The sequence below is a fragment of the Dasypus novemcinctus genome, chromosome 2 (genome assembly GCF_030445035.2).
Source record: "Dasypus novemcinctus isolate mDasNov1 chromosome 2, mDasNov1.1.hap2, whole genome shotgun sequence".
In the NCBI taxonomy this organism is placed as follows: domain Eukaryota; kingdom Metazoa; phylum Chordata; class Mammalia; order Cingulata; family Dasypodidae; genus Dasypus; species Dasypus novemcinctus.
The window spans coordinates 38,675,387-38,695,397 of record NC_080674.1 but is presented as its reverse complement, the minus strand read 5'-3'; the positions used below and the strand labels follow the sequence as shown (position 1 = coordinate 38,695,397).

General features: G+C 41.1%; 1 protein-coding gene across 2 annotated transcripts in view; it reads right to left on the bottom strand.

Moving 5' to 3' along the window:
• Positions 1-1,701: 1,701 nt before the first annotated feature.
• SPEF2 (sperm flagellar 2) overlaps positions 1,702-20,011 on the bottom strand; it is a 200,909-nt gene continuing 182,599 nt past the window's right edge. For both annotated transcript variants that reach the window (XM_004453334.4, XM_058307706.2), the window contains 4 exons: positions 15,970-16,149; positions 8,460-8,696; positions 8,123-8,245; positions 1,702-1,849 (listed from right to left, as the gene is read on the bottom strand). In XM_004453334.4, coding sequence (XP_004453391.2) covers positions 1,760-1,849; positions 8,123-8,245; positions 8,460-8,696; positions 15,970-16,149 — 630 coding nt within the window. In that variant the 3' untranslated portion in view covers positions 1,702-1,759. The remainder of the gene's footprint in view (positions 1,850-8,122; positions 8,246-8,459; positions 8,697-15,969; positions 16,150-20,011) is intronic.

Here is a 20,011-nt window from a genome sequence, read left to right as displayed (position 1 = left end):
AGAAAGGTGGGAACAAAAAGCCTTCCAGACACTCATGTGCAGTGCTTATGCGCGCAAGGAGTGCTGTGCTACGCAGGGGTGATCCCCATGTAGGGGAGCTCCACGCACAAGGAGTTTGCCCTGTAAGGAGAGCCGCCCAGTGCGAAAGAGTGCAGACTGCCCAGGAATGGTGCCACACACACTGAGAGCTGACGCAGCAAGATGACGCAACAAAAAGAAACACAGATTCCCGTGCCGCTGACAACAACAGAAGTGGACAAAGAAAAACACGCAGTAAATAGACACAGAGAACAGACACCAGGGTGTAGGGGGGGGAGGGAGAGAAATAAATAAATAAATAAATCTTTAAAAAAAAAAAAAAAGCCTTCCAGACAAAAGCTACAGCAAGTACAAAGACCCTGAGACCAGGGTGAGCCCGGTGTGTTTGAGAATCAGCAGGGTGGATTTGTGGCTTTAGTAGAGCAAGTCAGTGGGGAGAAGAGCAGAAGATGAGATCAGCAAGGTAGCAGGGGGCCAGATCAAGATGAGAACTTGCGCTGGAATGTGCATGAGAAGGGTACCAATGGAAGGTTGGAGTCCAGAGGTGGCATGACCTGGCCTATGTTACAGAAGTTTCCCTCTTGCTGCTTTATGGCAGGAATAGACTTAGGGGAAGTAAGATCAGAAGCCTGATGACTGGTTAGAGGTTCACTGCTGTAATACAGGCAAGAGATGGTGGTGGCTTGGATCAAACTTCTTGTGGCAGAGGGATGAGGAAGACTGAATTCTAAATACCTTTTGAAGGTACAACATACCTGATTTGCTGATGGACAGCGGGGAGGGCATGAGAGAAAGAGGGAAGTCAAGATGCCTTTAATAACGTCTTCGATCTGAACGATAAGAAAGATGGAGTTGCCTGAAATGGGGGAGGGTTGTGGAAGGAACAGGTTTGACAAAGAGGAAATCAGGAATTCAGCCCTGGACATGTTGAGTTGCAAGTGGGCAGTAAGATGATAGACAAATTTGGAGTTCGAGGGAGGGCGGAAATGGAAATTTCAGTGTTATCAGCATCTCTAAAACCTATGATGCCATGAAATGGATGAGATGCCCCAAGGATTGACTGTGGATAGGGAAGGACTGAGTCTTGGGCCCTCCAACATTTACAGGCCAAGTAAAAGAAGAAGATCCAGCAAGGATCCTCTGAAGGACTAGCCAGTGAGTACACCCAGAGACGGGGTGTCACAGAAACCAAGCCCCTGAGCACACATTATTGCTCGCTTTTTTTTTTTTTTTTTTACCACTTTCTTTAGGTAAGAATTTGAGTCACTACTTTATACAAGTAAACAGATACAATTGTACAAGTATAGCTATCTCTAAGGGAAACATTCTCTTCTATTAAGAAAGCATGATGAACAGGTGATAGGAGCATTTCAATAATTCAGCCTTCTTTCTGCTACTGGGATGAAACATGGAATTTTACCACACTTGGAACAAGAACTATAAAATGTATACAGCAGTACTGCCCTGAAGTGGAGTTTCAGAGGAATTTTTACTTATCTCTACAAAATGTAGATACTTCCCATAGGGAATATTTTTGCTCTTTTCTTTTATGGCTTGTTATAGACTATTCTCTGTGTTATGTAAGGTCACCCTTTCAGCATCCCTCAGAAACTGGTAGGGGTGATTTCCACACTGATGATAATAATATGACAAATGCCAGTGTTCAAATTTGATATTTGCAAGATTCATTTTTAACTTATAAAATTACACTCTTTTGGCTTCATTTCTTTTCCTCTGTAAGTCTTGAAGGTGATCTCTCTCCATCACTTCCTTGTACTTGTTCATTTCTTTGGAGAATTATTTTAATATCCTAAGAGAAAAGATTCAAAGAGAAGTTATAAACCTTAATACATGATTGAGGATTATCACCTAATCTTTGACAGTGATTAAGGAGTAAGTGGCATTTTTTCCTTTGAAAGACCTGTTTGCTACTTAGTTTATATCCTGTCTTGCAATTTACTAGTCTTACTAGTTGTACCCTTAGGATCCTCAGTTTCTTGATCTAATAATGGAATTATTGTCATATTAAATGAAAAAATGTATAAAGGCAACTACACATAGTATGGAACATAATGGCAAGCCAAAGATTAGTATTGTCTTATTAATGAGTTAAAAAAAGCATTCACCTTCTAAAAAGGAAAAATCTAATGCTAATTTTTTTTTCTCTCCCCTTCCCCCCCACCCCCCAGTTATCTGCTCTCTCTGTCCATTCGCTGTGTGTTCTTCTGTGACTGCTTCTATCCTTACTTGCGGCACCAGGAATCTGTGTTTCTTTTTGTTGTGTCATCTTGTTGTGTCAGCTCTCTGTGTGTGCGGTTCTATTCTTGGGCAGGCTGCACTTTCTTTCATGCTGGGCAGCTCTCCTTATGGGGTGCACTCCTTGCGCGTGGGGTTCCCCTATGCGCGGGACATCCCTGTGTGGCACAGCACTCCTTGCGCGCATCAGCACTGCACATGGGCCAGCTCCGCACGGGTCAAGGAGGCCCGCGGTTTGAACCACGGACCTCCTATGTGGTAGGTGGACGCCCTATTCATTGGGCCAAGTCCGCTTCCCCTAATGCTAAATTAACCATATCCATAGTTTTGTAGAAATTTAGAAAAACAAATTATTTTCCTGAAATTCTCATTTCTCCATGTTTTAAAAAATCAGGGATAGCATGGTCTGCTTTCCATCTGCTTAAAATACCCAGCTATCTTACATTTTATATCACAGATACTTTTCAAAATAAAAATAAAATGATCACAATGCAGAAGGGGTACAAACGTACAAAATGTAGAATTACATGTATATGGTTTTTAGGGTTTTTTTTTGTTCCACAAATTTCGGAGAGCACTTTAAGAACATGAGTTGTTTTTCTTCTCTTCAGAGCTGAGTTCCAAAAGTTTTAATTGGTGTCATTATACTCACACAGACATGAGTTAATTCATTCTCTGAGCTGACCCCTGCCAAGGCACATGCACATTGCATATATGTCACTGTCAGGAATCACAGTGAATCATTTTTTTGAATAATCTTGGTCTTTGAAAACACAGATTTCTTAGAGCCAAAGGTAGCCTTGAATGAGCAAAGTAGAAAAGTTGGTCACCATTGGTCTTTTTGGTCCTATTCACTACAATTCTTAATAGCATGTCTTCTTTGAATACTATATTTATAATAACTAGTGCTGACATAGAAAGTTAACTTGGGGATTAGGGAATGAGGAGATTTGTGATAATCTAACATTCCATAGAGCAGAAAAACTATAAGCTCCAGATATAGTTAAACTAGCCCTGTCTAAGTTTATAGCTGAAATCAGGGTCATAATTTTCAGAACTGTTAATGAAGAAAAGCTTGAGAGAATGAAAAATTGTTAGACAAGCTGCTTTCATTTCAAAGCACTGAACAGCCAATATATTTTGATGAAGATAAAGGAGAACGTTGGAAAATATTTATTCATCAGATGCCTTGAAGACAAAATGGGCTGAGAGTCCCTTCAGATCACCCTTAAAATTGTGAGGCATTTTTTCCTCATTTAACTTCTAAACTCCTTATAAATTCATTCATTTATAAAGAAATTCTCCTGGGATATTCTGATTTCAATACTTAAAGATTTATTACTACCTCCTAGTGAATGTAAACCTTAATCCTAAGGTTATGATAGGTTTTCTTAAAGAAATTTACTCAGCATGTTTATCTTAAGAAATCACATTTAATTGTTATAGAAAGTTGTTTGATCTCTTTAATTTATAAATATATCTGTCATAGGAAGTTGACTCTGCTCACCAACAACCTACTTATAGTGCCTCATTGATATCATTATATGTAACCAAATGATTTTCTCAATAATTTAGGAACATTGTTTGAAAATAATCTTGTATAAAGTCTATGAAAGTACAAAAGTGACTTTAACTGAGTAACTATAAAATCCAACATAAAATCTAGCTCTTCCATGAAGCTACTAGCCACATGGGCTCCCTGGGATCTTGGTTTGGACCTGATCATAGAATCAGGCCGAAGCTTTGTCATCATGGCACACAACAATGAAAGCCTCCTTTCCTTCCCGAAAGAACACATTGTGCATTCAGGAGATGAAAAGCAAATACAGTAATCCATCCAGACGTAACTTCACACAGCTCAGAAATAATTTTTGCACACTAAAAATACCTACAGATTGGTAATATAATAATAATGTCTTAAATGTATTGAGTGATTTTAATCTGTTAGGCACTGGACCAAGCACTTTATATGTATTAATATTAATCCTTGTAATCTGCACAAGAACTCTGTGAAGTAGGTATAATCATTATCCCTATTTCACAGATGAGGAAACCGAGGCACAGTGAGGTCACGCACAATGTGAACCCAATTAGTGTGGCTCCAGAGCCCCACAGCCAGCCTGCCTTGTGGTATGGACAAACCTAAAACATTAAAACATAACACCACACATATTTGTAACTATATTCACTTTCTTAAGTATTTTAAAAGGTTGCCCTTTCTAAACATGAATCTAATAAACAAGGAGCTGTTAGGCAACAACCTTCACTTCCCACTGTTTATAATAGCAAACAACATCTTAACCTGAAAAACCACACTCTAGTTTTTGCTCTACTTATCTTGAAAGATCTTCAAATAACAGCACTGTGGTTAAAGTTCATTTTGAAATGTGATATATTTACTTGTACATGGATATCTGGAGGAAAAAAATGATGACAGGACAAGTGTGGTATTTCCTGAGTCTTCAGGATTTTTTTTCTTCTTTTTTTTTTTTTTTTGGTTAATAAAAAGAGAATAGAGCACCTTACTGGAAAGCGAACCACTTTCTTTTCAGAATACCAGAATTTAGGCTTTGGTCTCACATTTGCATGAGTAAGTCATGATTGTGGTAGTCTACCATCTGGCTGGATTCCTCCAGGGAGAGACAGGGAGGAGTTATGGTGAGGAGAGCAAATGCAGGTTACTCTGGCATTTTAAAAAGCAGCAATCTGGTAAATTAATGCACTCATCCATCTGCCCACTCGCTCCTACACTCACTCATTCTCTTTACATCACAAGAGTGTCAAGTGATACTAGTGTTTTGGTGACTGTTCATTGAAGGTCAGGCACCCTTCAGCTGGGCACCGCTCAGCCAGAGGGGTACTGCCCACCAGGGAGGGGTCTGTTTTGGTGCTGTTTTGGTAGTCAAAATGTCAAGACGCTCCTGGAATGCAGTCGCTGAGGGGCCTGGAACGTCAGATATCCTGTCAGGCTCAGGAGGAACTGTGCGGTCCAAAATGCCAGGAATGCCTCCGTTGAAACATGCTGCAAGTTGATAAAACTCCTTCCAAAGTGAGGGAAATACTTAAATTAACAAGAGCTCTGTGGCCTCCAGGTTTCCCTGGGGGGTGCAGAACACCTCTCCAGGGGGCAGACTCTCAAAGGCAGTCATCTGTTGGTGATTTTCTTTTCTCTGGCAAAGAGCCTGATAGCGCTTTCTTTGCAAGTTAATCATATTTACTCTGGCCAGATTGGGGATATTATCAAATCATCAGGACTTTGCGGGCATTTTCTCTCCCATTAAGTGCTATAAATTATGGCATCACCTTATGTTCCTACTTCTTGCTAATATATGATGAATCCTATTATATATAATCTCAAGGGATTTTGTAAAATATTTGACTGGTTCAAATAGGAGAATTGTCCTCTGGAATGTGGAACAGAATTTGGTGAATGAAGTGTGATGAATGAGATTGGCCTGTGGAGCCCACCTTGTACTGTGTTTGCTGGAAGGAAAGCAAACTGGGAGCAGATCCCTGCTCCTGTGGTCTCCCCCATTCCTCATTGCGACTCCCACCTTGCCTCCCTCCATCCCCTTGTTTAGTTCTGATGTGCTGTCTACAAATTCAAGGGCCCCACTGACTTATGCCTTCTTCATCCTAAATGGGGAAGAAAGCTGATTTTTATTATTGAGAGTATGAAATACAGGAGATAGAAAAAGGACATGCAATGCATTGATTTCAATGTAAACAGTAAATGTTTGTTGAATGTGTGAATACAATAACTTGGCATAACTGCCAATAGTGTTTCCAAATAGTTGTGCCTATTTAAGTAAAAAGACACAAACGATTTTTTAAAAGTGTCCAGTTAGAGGCATAATGATATGATATGGATAGGAGACAAAGAGCCAGGGGATGAAGAAATTGATATCATATCTCATTCCTGCTCAGTAGCCTATCAATTCTCCATTGCTTTTCAAGTCAAGTCCATATTTCCCAGTGTGACATCTGGGTTTTTTGTTATCTGGCCTACTCTTACTAATTCAGTGGGATGGGTCTGCACAGACCTGTTCTTCAATCAGGGCCAGCTCAGGCTCCTCCCACACTGTCCTTCTTCCTCCCCTCTGCCCATGCCTCACCTAGGGTACTGCCTCCATCCCACCCCAAGAGCAAAATCCATGTAGACTTCCTCCCCTTTCCTTTCTCTTTCTAAAACCCTGACCATCTCTCAAAACCTAGCTTACTCCATCGTGGGCAGCCTCCTTCTACACTTCAAGCCACAAATTATTGTATGTTTTAAACACCTATAAGAAGTTGTAATTTTGCACTTGATTGGCTTATCTTTCATCATTCTCCTATAATTCATCATGTAAAAATTGTTCTGCAAATGGGAGTGGAATTTGCTTGATAATAGTGATTGAGCTTAGTATTCTTTTTTTTTTGTTTGTTTTTTTTGTCCCACAAAATCTTATACTACTGGTCTCAATACTAGATGCTCAGAATTAATTAGTAATCATAATAGTCACCATTGTTTGTTTCCCACGTGCCAGGCACTTAACATACACAAGCTTATTTAACCCTTACCACAACCCTTTGTATAGGAATGAATGTTATCTTCATGTCACAGGTGAGGAAGCAAGGATGAGAAGAAAGTTAAGGTCAGGAATGAGTGTTGGACTTGAGAGTCAGTCCATGACTTTCTGATTCCAGAGCCTGCATTCTTAAATGCTATTTTTGTATTTGGCTTCTGGATGTATCTAGAATAATAGCAGCTGCAGCTTGTTAGGAGTCAATTTCTGTTCTTTTTAACACAAGTAATACAAAAATATATATAAAGATACATCAGTGATATAGAACAATTGGATTTTAGGCACAGAGATACATAAATCTGGATCATCTCATTACTGGGCATAGGAAGAAACCTGCAAAAGGTAATTGGTAATCAATGAGAAGTCATGAATAAGGCACCTTTGACCACTTGTATTTTTTTCAAAGTGAAGGTGCTTTTATCATAAACTCAGATATACTTTGTAGTCTAATAAACAACTGGCAGGAGTCAATTAGGGAGACTTCATGCTGTCAAACAGGTATCTGAGAGGGTAGTAGCAATTTGCCACAATCTGAAAGGGGGTAGGGATCAGCCTCTGCCTTCCCTTAGCTCTCCCTATTGAAGACCTGGAACTTGCTACCATGAAGGTGCATTAATCCTATGCAGCTGAGGCTCTCTGGTTCCTGGGTGATCTCTGAGCTGCAGTTCTTTCTTTCTTTTGCTGGGTTGGTCTAGTCTTTATGGGTTTTGTCCCCAGCTTCCCCGTCTTGCACACCGTTTCCCTGATGGGACTGGCAGCCAATTTTTTTTGTGTGCATTGCCACTTCTACTACATGGAGAACGTGTACTACAGTTAGAGTACATTGACTATGTCAGCAGCTGGCTGGGATCATGGTCTGGCCTAGTTCTCTTTGGCCAGAGCAATGCTATTTTCCATACTTTTCGATCGTGAGCTGGAGTCAGTGGGCAACAGGAATGATCCAGAACCTCAATACTGCTATTCACCCAGCTTTAAGTATCACCAGCCTCTAGCCTTCTATTGTAGACCCAATGGGTAGTCCCACAGTACTGATGGGGCAGCCCCATAGTAATGAGAGCTGTCTGACTGTGCTTGAACTTGCTGTCTTTTGGATATTGCAGACTCGCCTCTCTGGTCTGATGTTACGAACGGCTTAGCGTCCCCAGACTCTGTACTGGCCAAGTCCGGTTTTTTCCTCTTCCGTGCTAGCCCATGTTAGAAATGTTCGAGAATGCTCTGACCCTGTGCCTAGCTGAATTAGGACACATTTGGAAAATACTCACAGGAATTTTATAGTCTGGATAATTTAAAATCAGGTCTTGAATAAAAGGATGCTTCAAGAGACTAGCAACTTCAAGTGGCTCCAGATTCTTGGCACCTAGGTCCTGAAATATTTTCATGAAGTTCTTTAAAGAAGAAAAAAATGAAGTTTAGTAATTTTATAAATCTTGCAGATGTTTACAATGGTTTTACTTAACATAATTTCCTTAATTTAAAGGAACTTGTCATAATTTCTATACAATGATACATTTGCGAGCAGTTCCATGAAAATATGCTCAAGATTGAGGGCAATATTTCTTATGTACAGGTTGCCTCTTTTACAAAAATAATCTAACCAACCTCTGAGTAAATGTTCTCTATCTTCAGGTAACTGGCAAATCTGTTAGTGTCCTGTACTTCGTTTCCTCCTCGGAACACTTTGAGGAGCGTTTCCATGGAAATCTTTTCAGTGTTTGCATTTTCAGGAATTTCTTCTTCCTTTTCTTCCCTTTCCTCTTTTAATTCCCTTTCCTCTCTTAGGTTTTCTTCAAGTTCAGGAGATTCCTCAATTGGACATGTATCAGTAGAGAAGGAGGTCTACAAAATCAAATGAAGTAAAGATGAAGTCCAGTTAAAGTCTCTCCAGTTTGAGGAAGTTGGAAAACACCAGTTTTGTTACATACATTCCATGCATTGGAATGAAGGTATCTACTACAAACTAGGTAAACAAAGTTTAGAAGAGACTATTCTAGCTGCACTGGAAGTGTCGAAATCCTAGGCCATTTCTGCTTGTGTCTACAAGAGGCTTCAGTCAGGGTTTGTGTCCTATTACACCTGGACTTACTACACTGCCAGGTACATTGTATTCCTCAATAAATGGGGACTGTAATGAATTCCTGCAATAATTGTCAGACTTTTCAGCATGAATGCAGATTTTAATAGGATTTGCTTTTGAAAATTGATTACAGTCCAGAGGGTATAGCAAATTTATTTTTAAAGCTTGATTGATTCTAAGAGCTTCAGGAACAGTATTTGGATACTGGAGGTTAACCCAATGAAAAAATTCCAGAGGCAAAATAGAAAACAAATTGAATACAGAAAGTAAGATTGGGATTCTCATTGCTGCTCTTGGCAACTTGGCCCCAGAGCCATGAATTCAAGGTATTCACATTTTGAGTATGGTAAAGAATAAATTCCTTCAACAGTAATTTCCTTTGTATCAAAAGCCTGAAAAATAGGAATAGTTTTGTGTGTTTTACCATGCTATGAACAGCAAAACAGAGCCCTGTATTTGCAAAAATGTGCCATAAACTGTAGTAAATTTCTGTGCTGAGATCGTATGCAGCCATGAAAATTATGATTTAGAAAAACACCTATTGACATGAGAAAACAGTCACCATATATGAAGAGCAAAAAGAAAAGAAAACAGAATACAAAATAACAAATAGGTTAGGTTCTGTGTTTTTTTACTTTATGAAAAATTAATGAAAACAAAGGAAACAGATACATTACATAAAGACGTTAACAGTGGTTACCTCTGGACAGAGGAAAAGGTGATTTCTTTTTTCCTTTGTTTTGTATTTTACAAATTCTCTAGAGTCAATTTGTATGTGTATGTGTGTGTGCATGTTTCTGATGATGAGGTAATCAATATTTGATGACTTGCCAAGGGAAAATATGCATTTTAGAATGTTGGCTGGCCGGGTGTCAGGCAATACCTGAGTGCTGATTGTCCCTTATCCCAAGGAAGGAATAAAGATGGTTTTGCTGATGCTAGTTAGGTTTAAAACAAGGGGAGTTTCCCAATGCCTGCAAATATTCAATTAAAGTAAAAGCATTAAGTAGATAGGTTGCATAAATCCTTCCCATTAGTCATTTAAGTCCTATGTATAAAAGGATTATGGCATAGCACAAAATTAAGCCTCTGGTAGCTGTATGTCCCTGTTAGGAATTTTGGAAGGGTCAAGGGAAGTGGAATGAATTCAGGCTGCATTTGCTCTACCTCTGTGTCACCTTGCTTTATTTTGGTGTCTATATTTTTTGCTACATTGAGAATTAATCTGATAGAGAGAGAGAGAGAGCTCTACCACATGAGAATTTGTGAATTAAGTATAGGTACGTGTGCCTATATTGGTCTGTCTGTATATATATATTCAGCCTTATATCAATTCTAAAAAAATGTGGAAATGCTGAATGGCAGAAATGTGAAACAGGCCCTTGTGTCTTCTCTTAGTATGCTTGGGGATCACTGCAATCACTACCCACCAATAATTTCCAGAGCAAAAGAACATTTAGTATAGTGAAATGAAAATAATTTGTGTATTAGTCAGCCAAAGGAGTGCTGATTCAAAGTACCAGAACTTTGTTGGCTTTTATAAGTGGTATTTATTTGGGGTAGAAGCTAACAGTCACAAGGCCCTGAAGAGTTCAACTCAAGGTACTATAAGAGGTACTTTCTCACCCAAAGTCATCAGCCATGTGTTGGAGCAGGATGTTGGGTGATGTCTGTGAGGGTTCAGCCTTCCCTCTTCCCCTTGAGGCTCTGTGGTCCCAGCTTCTTTCCTTCTCACTTGCATAAGGCTTGTCTCTCTCCCTAGGGTTTGTTTCTTTCTGGGCTCAGCTCTCAGGTCTCTTCACGAGGTCAGCTGCAGACTATCAGGCTCATCTCTCTTCCCTGGGCCTCTGCCTGTCTAATGAACTGTCTCCTCCTCTGTGTTCTTCTTCTCTTTGTGTTTACTTCTGGGTGAGCATCTGTTTTATCCCCAAGGGGGCTGGGACTAGACACTGAGTTGCTCTCTAATGATGTTGTTGAATCAGAGCCCTAATCTTAGCATGATTTAATCAGACATCTCAGCTGATTATAGTACAAAGGGTTATCATGCCAGAGGAACTGACCAGTTTGCAAACATAATCTATATTTCTTTTTGGAATTCATAAATAATATCAAACTCCTATAATCAGGATGTGAAAGATCTTGTTGAAAAAATGGAGAATGATTTAATTTCTAGTCGAAGTGCAAGATAAGAACACAGGGGCAAGTGAATGACTAGTTGGGTTAGCCGAGCAGGTGGTGGCAAAATTAAACAAAGAAGGAAACTGGCCTCTCTTCACTATTTCTATAATTAAGAAAGGACTAATTTTTCAAAAATCTGATATAAGCATCATACAATAATGAAATTTTAAAGCCAAACGGTAATAAATTAAAATGTTTGAAAAGTTTAAGCAAAGAATCTTTCTATTATTAATGTCACAGGATGCTTTTAAAGTTCCTGCTATTATTTGCATCTGCAGCTCTCTATTGGCTTGGAAAGAGTAGACATTGTGGCACAGTAGGGAGAGGAGAGTGGCTCACCAGAGGAGCCTGGCTCAGCATCCTGGGTAAACTGCAGAGTATTCCAGAGAAGGGGACTTTGTCCAACAGAGATCTCTGAAGGATGGTGATTTTAAATGTTGGTGTACAGACAAAATCAGTGAAGCCAGTTTGGCGTTAAGCCACTGCTTCTGAATGAGCAATTATTAGTGGCATCAAAAGTCTGAGTGAGTCACATTATCACCGAAGTAGCAGAACAGACTGTGATGCTGTCAAACACTATATCACACTCAGTAACCCTCAAAGACAATCCTCAAGGGTTTCCAACAAATGTGCCCATAGAATGATGGCTGCTTGTCCTCCTGACCATGAATTTCTATTGTTCAGTCAGCTTGGTCCTGCATTGTAAAGCTGTCGATGAGCAGAATATAATGGGAATTTATGTATTTTGAACCCCAGAACCTCACAGACTCCTACCAAGATGCTTTTTGAAGACTTCTAAAAGGAGGAAAATTTAAGCTCACATTGTGTGAATTCCAACTTCACAACCCCACAGACTGCAGAATGAACCATATTCCCAAATGTCACTCATGCAAAGATTCACCAGGATGGACATGTTATTGATGAATGCCTTGCTCTTGTTCTTCTCTTAAATTACCCAAGACAACATGGATTTAAACAGAAGGTCCTCACTATATTGAAGGAAACCAGCACATGTAAAAGCAAAAGAATAAGGAAGAATGATATATTGGGGAGACTTCCAGGTATGATGCAGAAAACAAAAGAAGAAATCTGATTGAAAATGGATCTGTTGGAGCAGGCTCATTAAGGCTTCCTGGGATGAGGTTAACCAGGAAACTAGAACACAGTTGGAAAGGGCACAGAAATGGAGCAATGTATTTGGTGGCAGGATGGGAGGGGAAGGGGTGAATGAAAATGTGGGAGGTGGGGGGATCCTGTGTTTCAAAAACTACTGGGTCAACTCCAAACCCAGCACTGGCCTGTGTGTGTTGGACAGACATGAGGCTCCATCATCTGTCCCCTGTTGGGTCTCTTGAGTTCAATGTGGTTGGCTCAGTTCCTCTACAGTGTGCTTGGTCTTAAAAGGCTCTCTTGAATCACTCAATGGGAGCTGCTTTCTAGGTGGGAGTACTAGCAGACAGTGAATGAGAGGTTCAGGGATGGAAGGGATGCAGACCCTTCCTGGGCTAGCTCCCCTGGCTATTACTACTACAGGCAGCTGCTGGTTGTGGTGGCAATGACCCTAGCAAATGCTTCTTCTTTTACTTTTTTTCTCTTTTTATTTATTTTTTAATGTTACATCCAAAAAATATAAGAGGTCCCCATAGATCCCACCACCCCCCTTACCCCACTCCTCCCACATCAACAACCTCTTTTCATCATCATGGCACATTCATTGCATTTGGTGAATACATTTTGGAGCACTGCCTCTACCATATAGATAATGGTTTACATTGTAGTTTACACTCTCCCCCAGTCCACCCAGTGGGCCATGGCAGGACATACAATGTCCAGCATCTGTCCCTGCAGTACCACCCAGGACAACTCCAAGTCCTGTAGCAAATGCTTCTTCTTTTTTTTTTTTAAAGCAGTTCTTTTTTTTTTTTTAAGATTTATTTATTTAATTATTTTTCTCCCCTTCCCCACCCCCCCACCCCCCACCCCCCACCCCGGTTGTCTGTTCTCTGTGTCTATTTGCTGCATATTCTTCTTTGTCCACTTCTGTTGTTGTCAGCAGCACGGGAATCTGTGTTTCTTTTTGTTGTGTCATCGTGTTGTGTCAGCTCTCCGTGTGGGCGGCACCATTCTTGGGCAGGCTGCACTTTCTTTCGCGCTGGGCGGCTCTCCTTATGGTGCGCCTTCTTGCACATGGGGCTCCCCTACGTGGGGGACACCCCTGCGTGGCAGGGCACTCCTTGCGCACACCAGCACTGCTGTGCTGTAGGCCAGCTCCACACGGGTCAAGGAGGCCCGGGCTTTGAACCGCGGACCTCCCATGTGGTAGACGGACGCCCTAACCACTAGGCCAAGTCTGCTTCCCAGCAAATGCTTCTTTTCCCTGGTTTTTCCCAACTCACTGCAGCCTCTCAGATGCTGCTATTGCTTCTGCCTGGAATGTCTGCTCTCCTCTTTCATTGGAGATTGGATTTCCTCCTTTCTCTCTCTTTTCTTCTCTTTCCTTCTTGGCCATATGAGCACCTGATATGTGGGCAGCTACTTTGGGAGGACATAATGATAGGTAACATGTTGTCCCCAGACTCAAGCTCTGAACAATTTAGCCATAGGATTCAATAGGTAAACAAAGGCCCTGCTTGAATTACTTCATGTCTCCTTTCTTCCCTTCTTTATCCCCCCTTCTGTCTTTTCTTAATACAGCAGTGAGAGAGACCTGATGATCTCCTCCAATGACTTCTCATCTCACACAGCTTTAAAGCCAAGGTCCCTACAGTGGCCTTTGGAGCCTTCTCTCCTTCAATCCCCCTTCTTATCACTTTCACCAGCTTGGTCCCTAGCAGGCTACACTGGCCTACTTGCTATTCCTCTGTGCCCCAGCCCCACTCCAGGGCCCTGCACTTGCTGTTGCCCTCCCTTTACAAGCTCTTTCCACAGCCATCTACACGGCTCACTCCTCACCTTCTCCAGGCTACTGCTTTATATGTCTCTTCAGAGAAACTCTCTGACCACCCTGTTAAATATTGCAAACCTCTCCCCCAACTCCTGTATTTTTCCCTATATTCTTTTTTTATACCATGTGATGTAGTATATATTGTTCTTGTTTGTGTATTGTCTGTCTCCTCCAACTAGAATCAACTGACATGATGGCAAGGGTTTTTCTCTGTTTGCTCACTGCAGTATATTCAGGTCAGAGTGGTTCCCAGCATGCACAGGAGCTCAATAAATGTTGGATAAGTGATTATGTGACTGCCACAGTGCTCAGCCCCACTGTAGGAAAAGGGGCACAGTTTGGAGAGTGCACAGGGTTGGTTGTGCAATTCCGGGGAAGCTTCAGCGATCACCTGGCAGCTGAAGTAAGCCTTGAGTTATAGGGAGGCCTTGGCCTTGCGGAGCTGAGATGAAGGGTGCTTTAAGTGGAGGGAACAGCAAGAGCAAAAGCAGAGAGGAGGGAAAGGAGCATGAATACTCTTCTGGTTGGCAAGGTCCTTGGTGACGCTTTTATTTCATGCTTCCTCCATGTTTGGTATATAATTCTTTCATTGTTTTCTGCCCAAATGGGGGCAAGGAGACACAGTCCCTTTGGGAGAGCTAATTTTGCTTCTTTTATACCCCTGACAGATTACATATATGGGGCCTGATTTACAAAGTTACTTAATTGATCAATCCATTCAAGAAAATATTTCCTGAGGTCTGTGTCAGGCCCTGTGGTAAGTTCTAGGATGCAGAACAACTCAGATCCCCCCAGCCCCTCTCCCTTCCCATATGGTGCTTCAAGTCCAGAAAGGAAGTTGACACTGAAGAAGTAATTACAGATGTGAGGGGTAACCAGAGGTAGGGAGCATAAGTTGCTATGGGAACATATAGCAGGGAGTGCTGCATATCATTTGAGGTCAGCAGAGACCTCCCTGAGGACAGACATTTAATTGAAACCACATGGCAGGTTACAATTCAGGTCAGAGTTAGGTTAATCTATAGGGAGATACAGAAGCATTCTTGGAAAGCCTCATATTCAGTCCAGAGTGGATACAGACCACACTAACTCCTTATTTAACCGGGAAAATTTAAACTGGTCTTCCACCTTCTAAGAAGACTGCATTTTCGAGTGGAAATAAACAATTCTTGCTAAACTTTCCACTATATTGTAAATGTCAAACCAATACTTACAGCACATAGGTTTGAAGAACCCTATGGTGTAAGTTCACTAGAGACTCTGTCTGGGCTCACTCTGGCCCTGCTGGAAGGGGAAGGAGATTCTCCTGCTTATTTGCTAAGGGTCAAACTTTAGAACTACAGTCCAAAAAAGCCCATCTCTTCCTGGCTCTCAGTCATCACTTTTGCTCTTTTCCCCCCTCCCCCCCCCCCCCCAACACACACACTATCTGGCATTCTCCTATTTCGATAGACATGTCTGAAGAGTGTAGCCAGGAAATGGAAGATGACTGGGCTATGGCCTGAAAGTCTCATGTCACATGCAAGTGGGAGGAGTCTGAGGTCTGAACTTGTTTTATGTAGAAGTTCCATACAATAAGACAAGTAGATTGGGTTGATACCCAGTTCATTTTCATTTACCAGGGTCAGCATTTCATGCAAAATAAAGGTTGTTCACTACAGAGCCAACTTTGATTCTGCTAAGCAACTTTAAGCAAATTTCTTATTTACTACAAAAGCATCTGTTGAACAATGAGTCACCAGTTCTTAACCCAATTCAGTAAGTCTTTGTTGAAGGCCTCCCATATGCAAGGCATTGTGTTAGGCACCGGGGAAAATACAGGGATGGAAGAACCAGAGTTCAATTGCTAGATTTAGGACCTTCTGGCATTACCCTCCAGACCCCAATGCTAGTCATTTCTAAAAGACAATTACCTTTTCCACAATTTGAGGAGGACTTTCAGCTCGTCGGAATACATGAGTCCCAATGGCCACACTGAGGGCCCTGTATACTCCTTCCACAGTGTCCGGGTGGCAAGCAAAATAAAGCAGCATCTGTGTATAGTCAAGCTGGGGTGGATCCTTCTCATAGTCAGCAAATAGTCTAAAGAAAAACTGACAAACACAAAGAATTTCAAACCAAGTTGACACTTGTGTACTCTGGTGGGCAATAGGTGGATACGGAAATGAAGAATCACTCCAAGAGTTTTGGAATATGGTGCAAAGCAGAAAAGTATCTTAGAGATCATTGAGATCTGCAGATGCATTCATTAGCTACCCTTTTATGAAAGGTTCCAGAGCTGTGAGCCGGGCATAGAACTAGGCTGAGACACTTGAAAACACTCTCTGATAAGATATCTCTTGGTTTTTCAGCACTCACAATCCAGCTGTTGGGTTCCTTATGGACCTTGTTTTGGCTTCACCCTCACACTTGCCTCTGAGTTATTTTGGGTATCACCAGCAGAACTAGGAGTAGAAGGGAGATGGACTATGATGTTTTCCATGGGCACCTATCCTTCATTTCTTTCACATGGAGAGTTGCCTGTTAGTATTATGTCCATTAAATGAATTGCTCTTATAAATGCTATATATATGCAATTTTCCTTATTTCCATTAACAAGGGATCTGAATATTATATAATGAAAGAAGATGTGCAAAAACAAAATATGTTGAAATACAGGCTGTTTCTGTAATTAAATAGGGTAGATTTCAAATCAATGGACTGGACTTTTTCTTTGCTATATTTTTAAGATGATTTAAAATACTGTGGTAGGCAGAGTTCTAATATGGCCTCCAAGAATCTCATCCCTTGACATACAAACCCTATATAATTCACCTTGAGTGTGGGCAGGACTTAGGAATATGACAGGAAAGTCATTCTCAAGGGTAGGTTCTGTTATATGGCAAATAAAGGGATTTTGCAGATGTGATTAAGTTAGCCAGTTGGTTTTGAATCAATCAGTAGGGAGCCTAATTTTAGGTTTGACCTAATTAGGAAAGCCCTTTACAAGAGGGTGCAGGCCTTAAAGAAGAGAGATGAAGCCAGAGAGATGCTTTGCTGATGACCGTGAAGAGACAAATGTCCAAATTATGGAGAGGGCCCATGGTAGACTTGAGGTATTGAGGGACTTAATTCTACACTGTGAGGATATGAATTCTGCCAACAACAAGTGATCTGGAAGAAAAGCCTGAGTCTCAGATGAGATCACAGCCCCAGCCAACATCTGAATTTCAACCTTGTGAGATACTGAGCAGAGGATCAAGTTTAGCCATGCCTTGACTTCTGACTTACAGAAACTGTGAGATAATAAATGGGCTTTATTTAAGCCACTAAATTTGAGATAATTTGTTGCAAAGCATCAAAAAATAATAAAATACTATTCAAAATGTACTTATTGAGCACCTATTAGGTGCTAGGCATGAACTGTTCGAGGTGCTTAAGATACACTAGTGAGTTGAAGAGATAAAAATCCCCATTCTTGAGAAACTCTTTTTTCTAGAAGAGGAAGATAGTCAGTTAAAAATGAATGACTGGACTCCTGGTTGACCAAGATGGCAGTGTAAGATGCTTCAGGGTGTTTTTCCCCCATGGAATCTTTGGACAACTAGCAAAGCCAGCAAAGCCATCTTCCTCAAAACTCTGGAATATAGTTAAAGGGTTGCTGTAACTGGGTGAGTGCTGAGTCAAGAGAACACAGCTTTTAAAATGGTAAGAGAAGCTGTGGAACCCTTGCTAGCCCCTCCCATGTCCCCTAGCAACGTGGAGCCAGCCTGTGCTCCCAATGTCCCTGCCCTGTTCCAGAGAAAGTAGACTCATCCCTAAGCATACAATGGGGTGCCAGTACCGTCAGTGCCAATTTGTCAGGTGGCAGCCTGACAGACTGCACCAGGAAACTCCTCTCTGTATTGCCCCCCAGAACTGGCCTTGCAGTCAGAAGCAGCTTGCAGACAGGTAAAGCAGTGTAAAAATGGTCTGGGGCAAAGAACTACTGGATTTAGGACATACAATACAGCTCCTAGGAGGGGTTGCTATAGTGTACCAACAAACTAGAAAACTTAGATGAAGTGGAAAAATTCCTGAAAACACAAACTACTTACACTGAATCAAGAAAAAACATCAGATCTCAATACACCAAAAAAGCAAGTAAAGTGATTGAATACAATATCAAAAACCTCCCCCCAAAATGAAAGTTCATGAGTAGATGTCTTCACTGGTCAATTTTACCAAAACATTTCAAGAATTAACACCACTCTTGTTCAAGGTATTCCAAGAAATTGAAGAGGAATGTACGCTCCCTAACTCATTCTATGAGGCCAGCATCACTCTAACACCAAAGTCAGATAAAGATACCATAATTAAATAAAACTACAGACCAATACCAATTTTGAATATAGATGCAAAGTACATCATGAAAGTACTAGCAAACTGAATCCAACAGTATACTAAAAGAACTATACAACATGATCAAATGGGATTTACCCCAGGTTTGCAAGGGTGGTTCAACATAAGAAAATCATTTAATGTAGCATGCCATATTAATAGAATGAAGGAAAACACCACAATTACCTCAATTGATGAAGAAAGTGTATTTGACAAAATCTAGCACACCTTTACAAAAATACTTAGAAAACTAGGAACAGAAGGATTTCTTCAACATGACTGTATTAGTCAGCCAAAGGGGTGCTGATGTAAAATACCAGAAATTGGTTTGTTTTTATAAAGGGTATTTATTTGGGGTAGGAGCCTACAGATACCAGGCCATAAAGCATAAGTTACTTCCCTCACCAAAGTGTATTTTCAAGTGTTGGAGCAAGATGGCTGCTGATGGCTTAAGGGTCAGGCTTCCTGGATTTCTCCCTTCCAGGGTCTTGCTTCTCTCTGGGTTCAAGTTTCCTTTCTTCCTGGGGCTGGCTTCTCTTTCCTCTGTGAGCCTACTTCCCAGGGTTCTAGCTCAAGTCTCCAGCATCAAACTTCAACATCGAAACTCCAATATCAGAAACCCCTCCAACTCTGTCTTCTGCCATGACTTTTATCTGCAAGTCCCCACCCACCAAAGGGTGGGGACTCAGTGTCCTACTGGCATAAGAGGTCAAGTAAACCTCTGAATCCAATATAATCTCATATGCCCAGAGGAAACGATCAGTTTACAAGCATAAGTTAATATATTTTTTTGGAATTCATCAATAATATCAAGCTGCTATAATGACATATATGAAAAACCCACAGCTAACATCATACTCAATGGTGAAAGACTGAACACTTTCTCTTGAGAGCAGGAACAAGGCAAGGATGCCCACTATCACTACTGTTATTCAACATTGTCCTGGAAATTCTAGCCAGAGCAATTAGGCAGGAAAAAGGAGTATAAGGCATCCACGTTGGAAAGGTAGAAGTATATTTTCTCTATTTGCAGAAAATCCTGTAAAATCCCAACAAAGCTACCAGAGTTCTAGCAGTTTGGCATTGTTTATGAATTCCAAAAATAGACATTGGGTTATGTTTATAAACTGGTCTATTCCTCTGGGCATATTAGATTGTATAACTTCAGAGTTTTCACTTTTACTTGGTTAAATTGTGATTAAGGCTTTGACTGAGCCACATCAGTAGGATGTTGCATTCCTGCCCCATTGGTGGGTGAGGACTCATAGAGAAAAGAACACAGCAGAGGAGTTAGTTGGAGTTTTGGATGCTGGAACTCTGGGAAGCAAACACACAGGAGAAGAACACAGAGGAATAGAGATGGCTCCATAGACACAGCAGAGGCCCCATGAAGAGAGAGAGCCTGAGAGTCTACAGTTGAGACCAGAGCTGCTGAGCCTGGAGAGAAATGAGCCCTGGGAGAGAGATGATACTTATCCCAGCCTACAGCTGATTTCTGAAGAGGCTGGGACCACAGTCTTAAGAGAAAGAGGAAGGCTTGATCCTTGCAGACTTCGGCAGTCATCTTGCTCCAACATGTTTCAACAGACTTTGGAG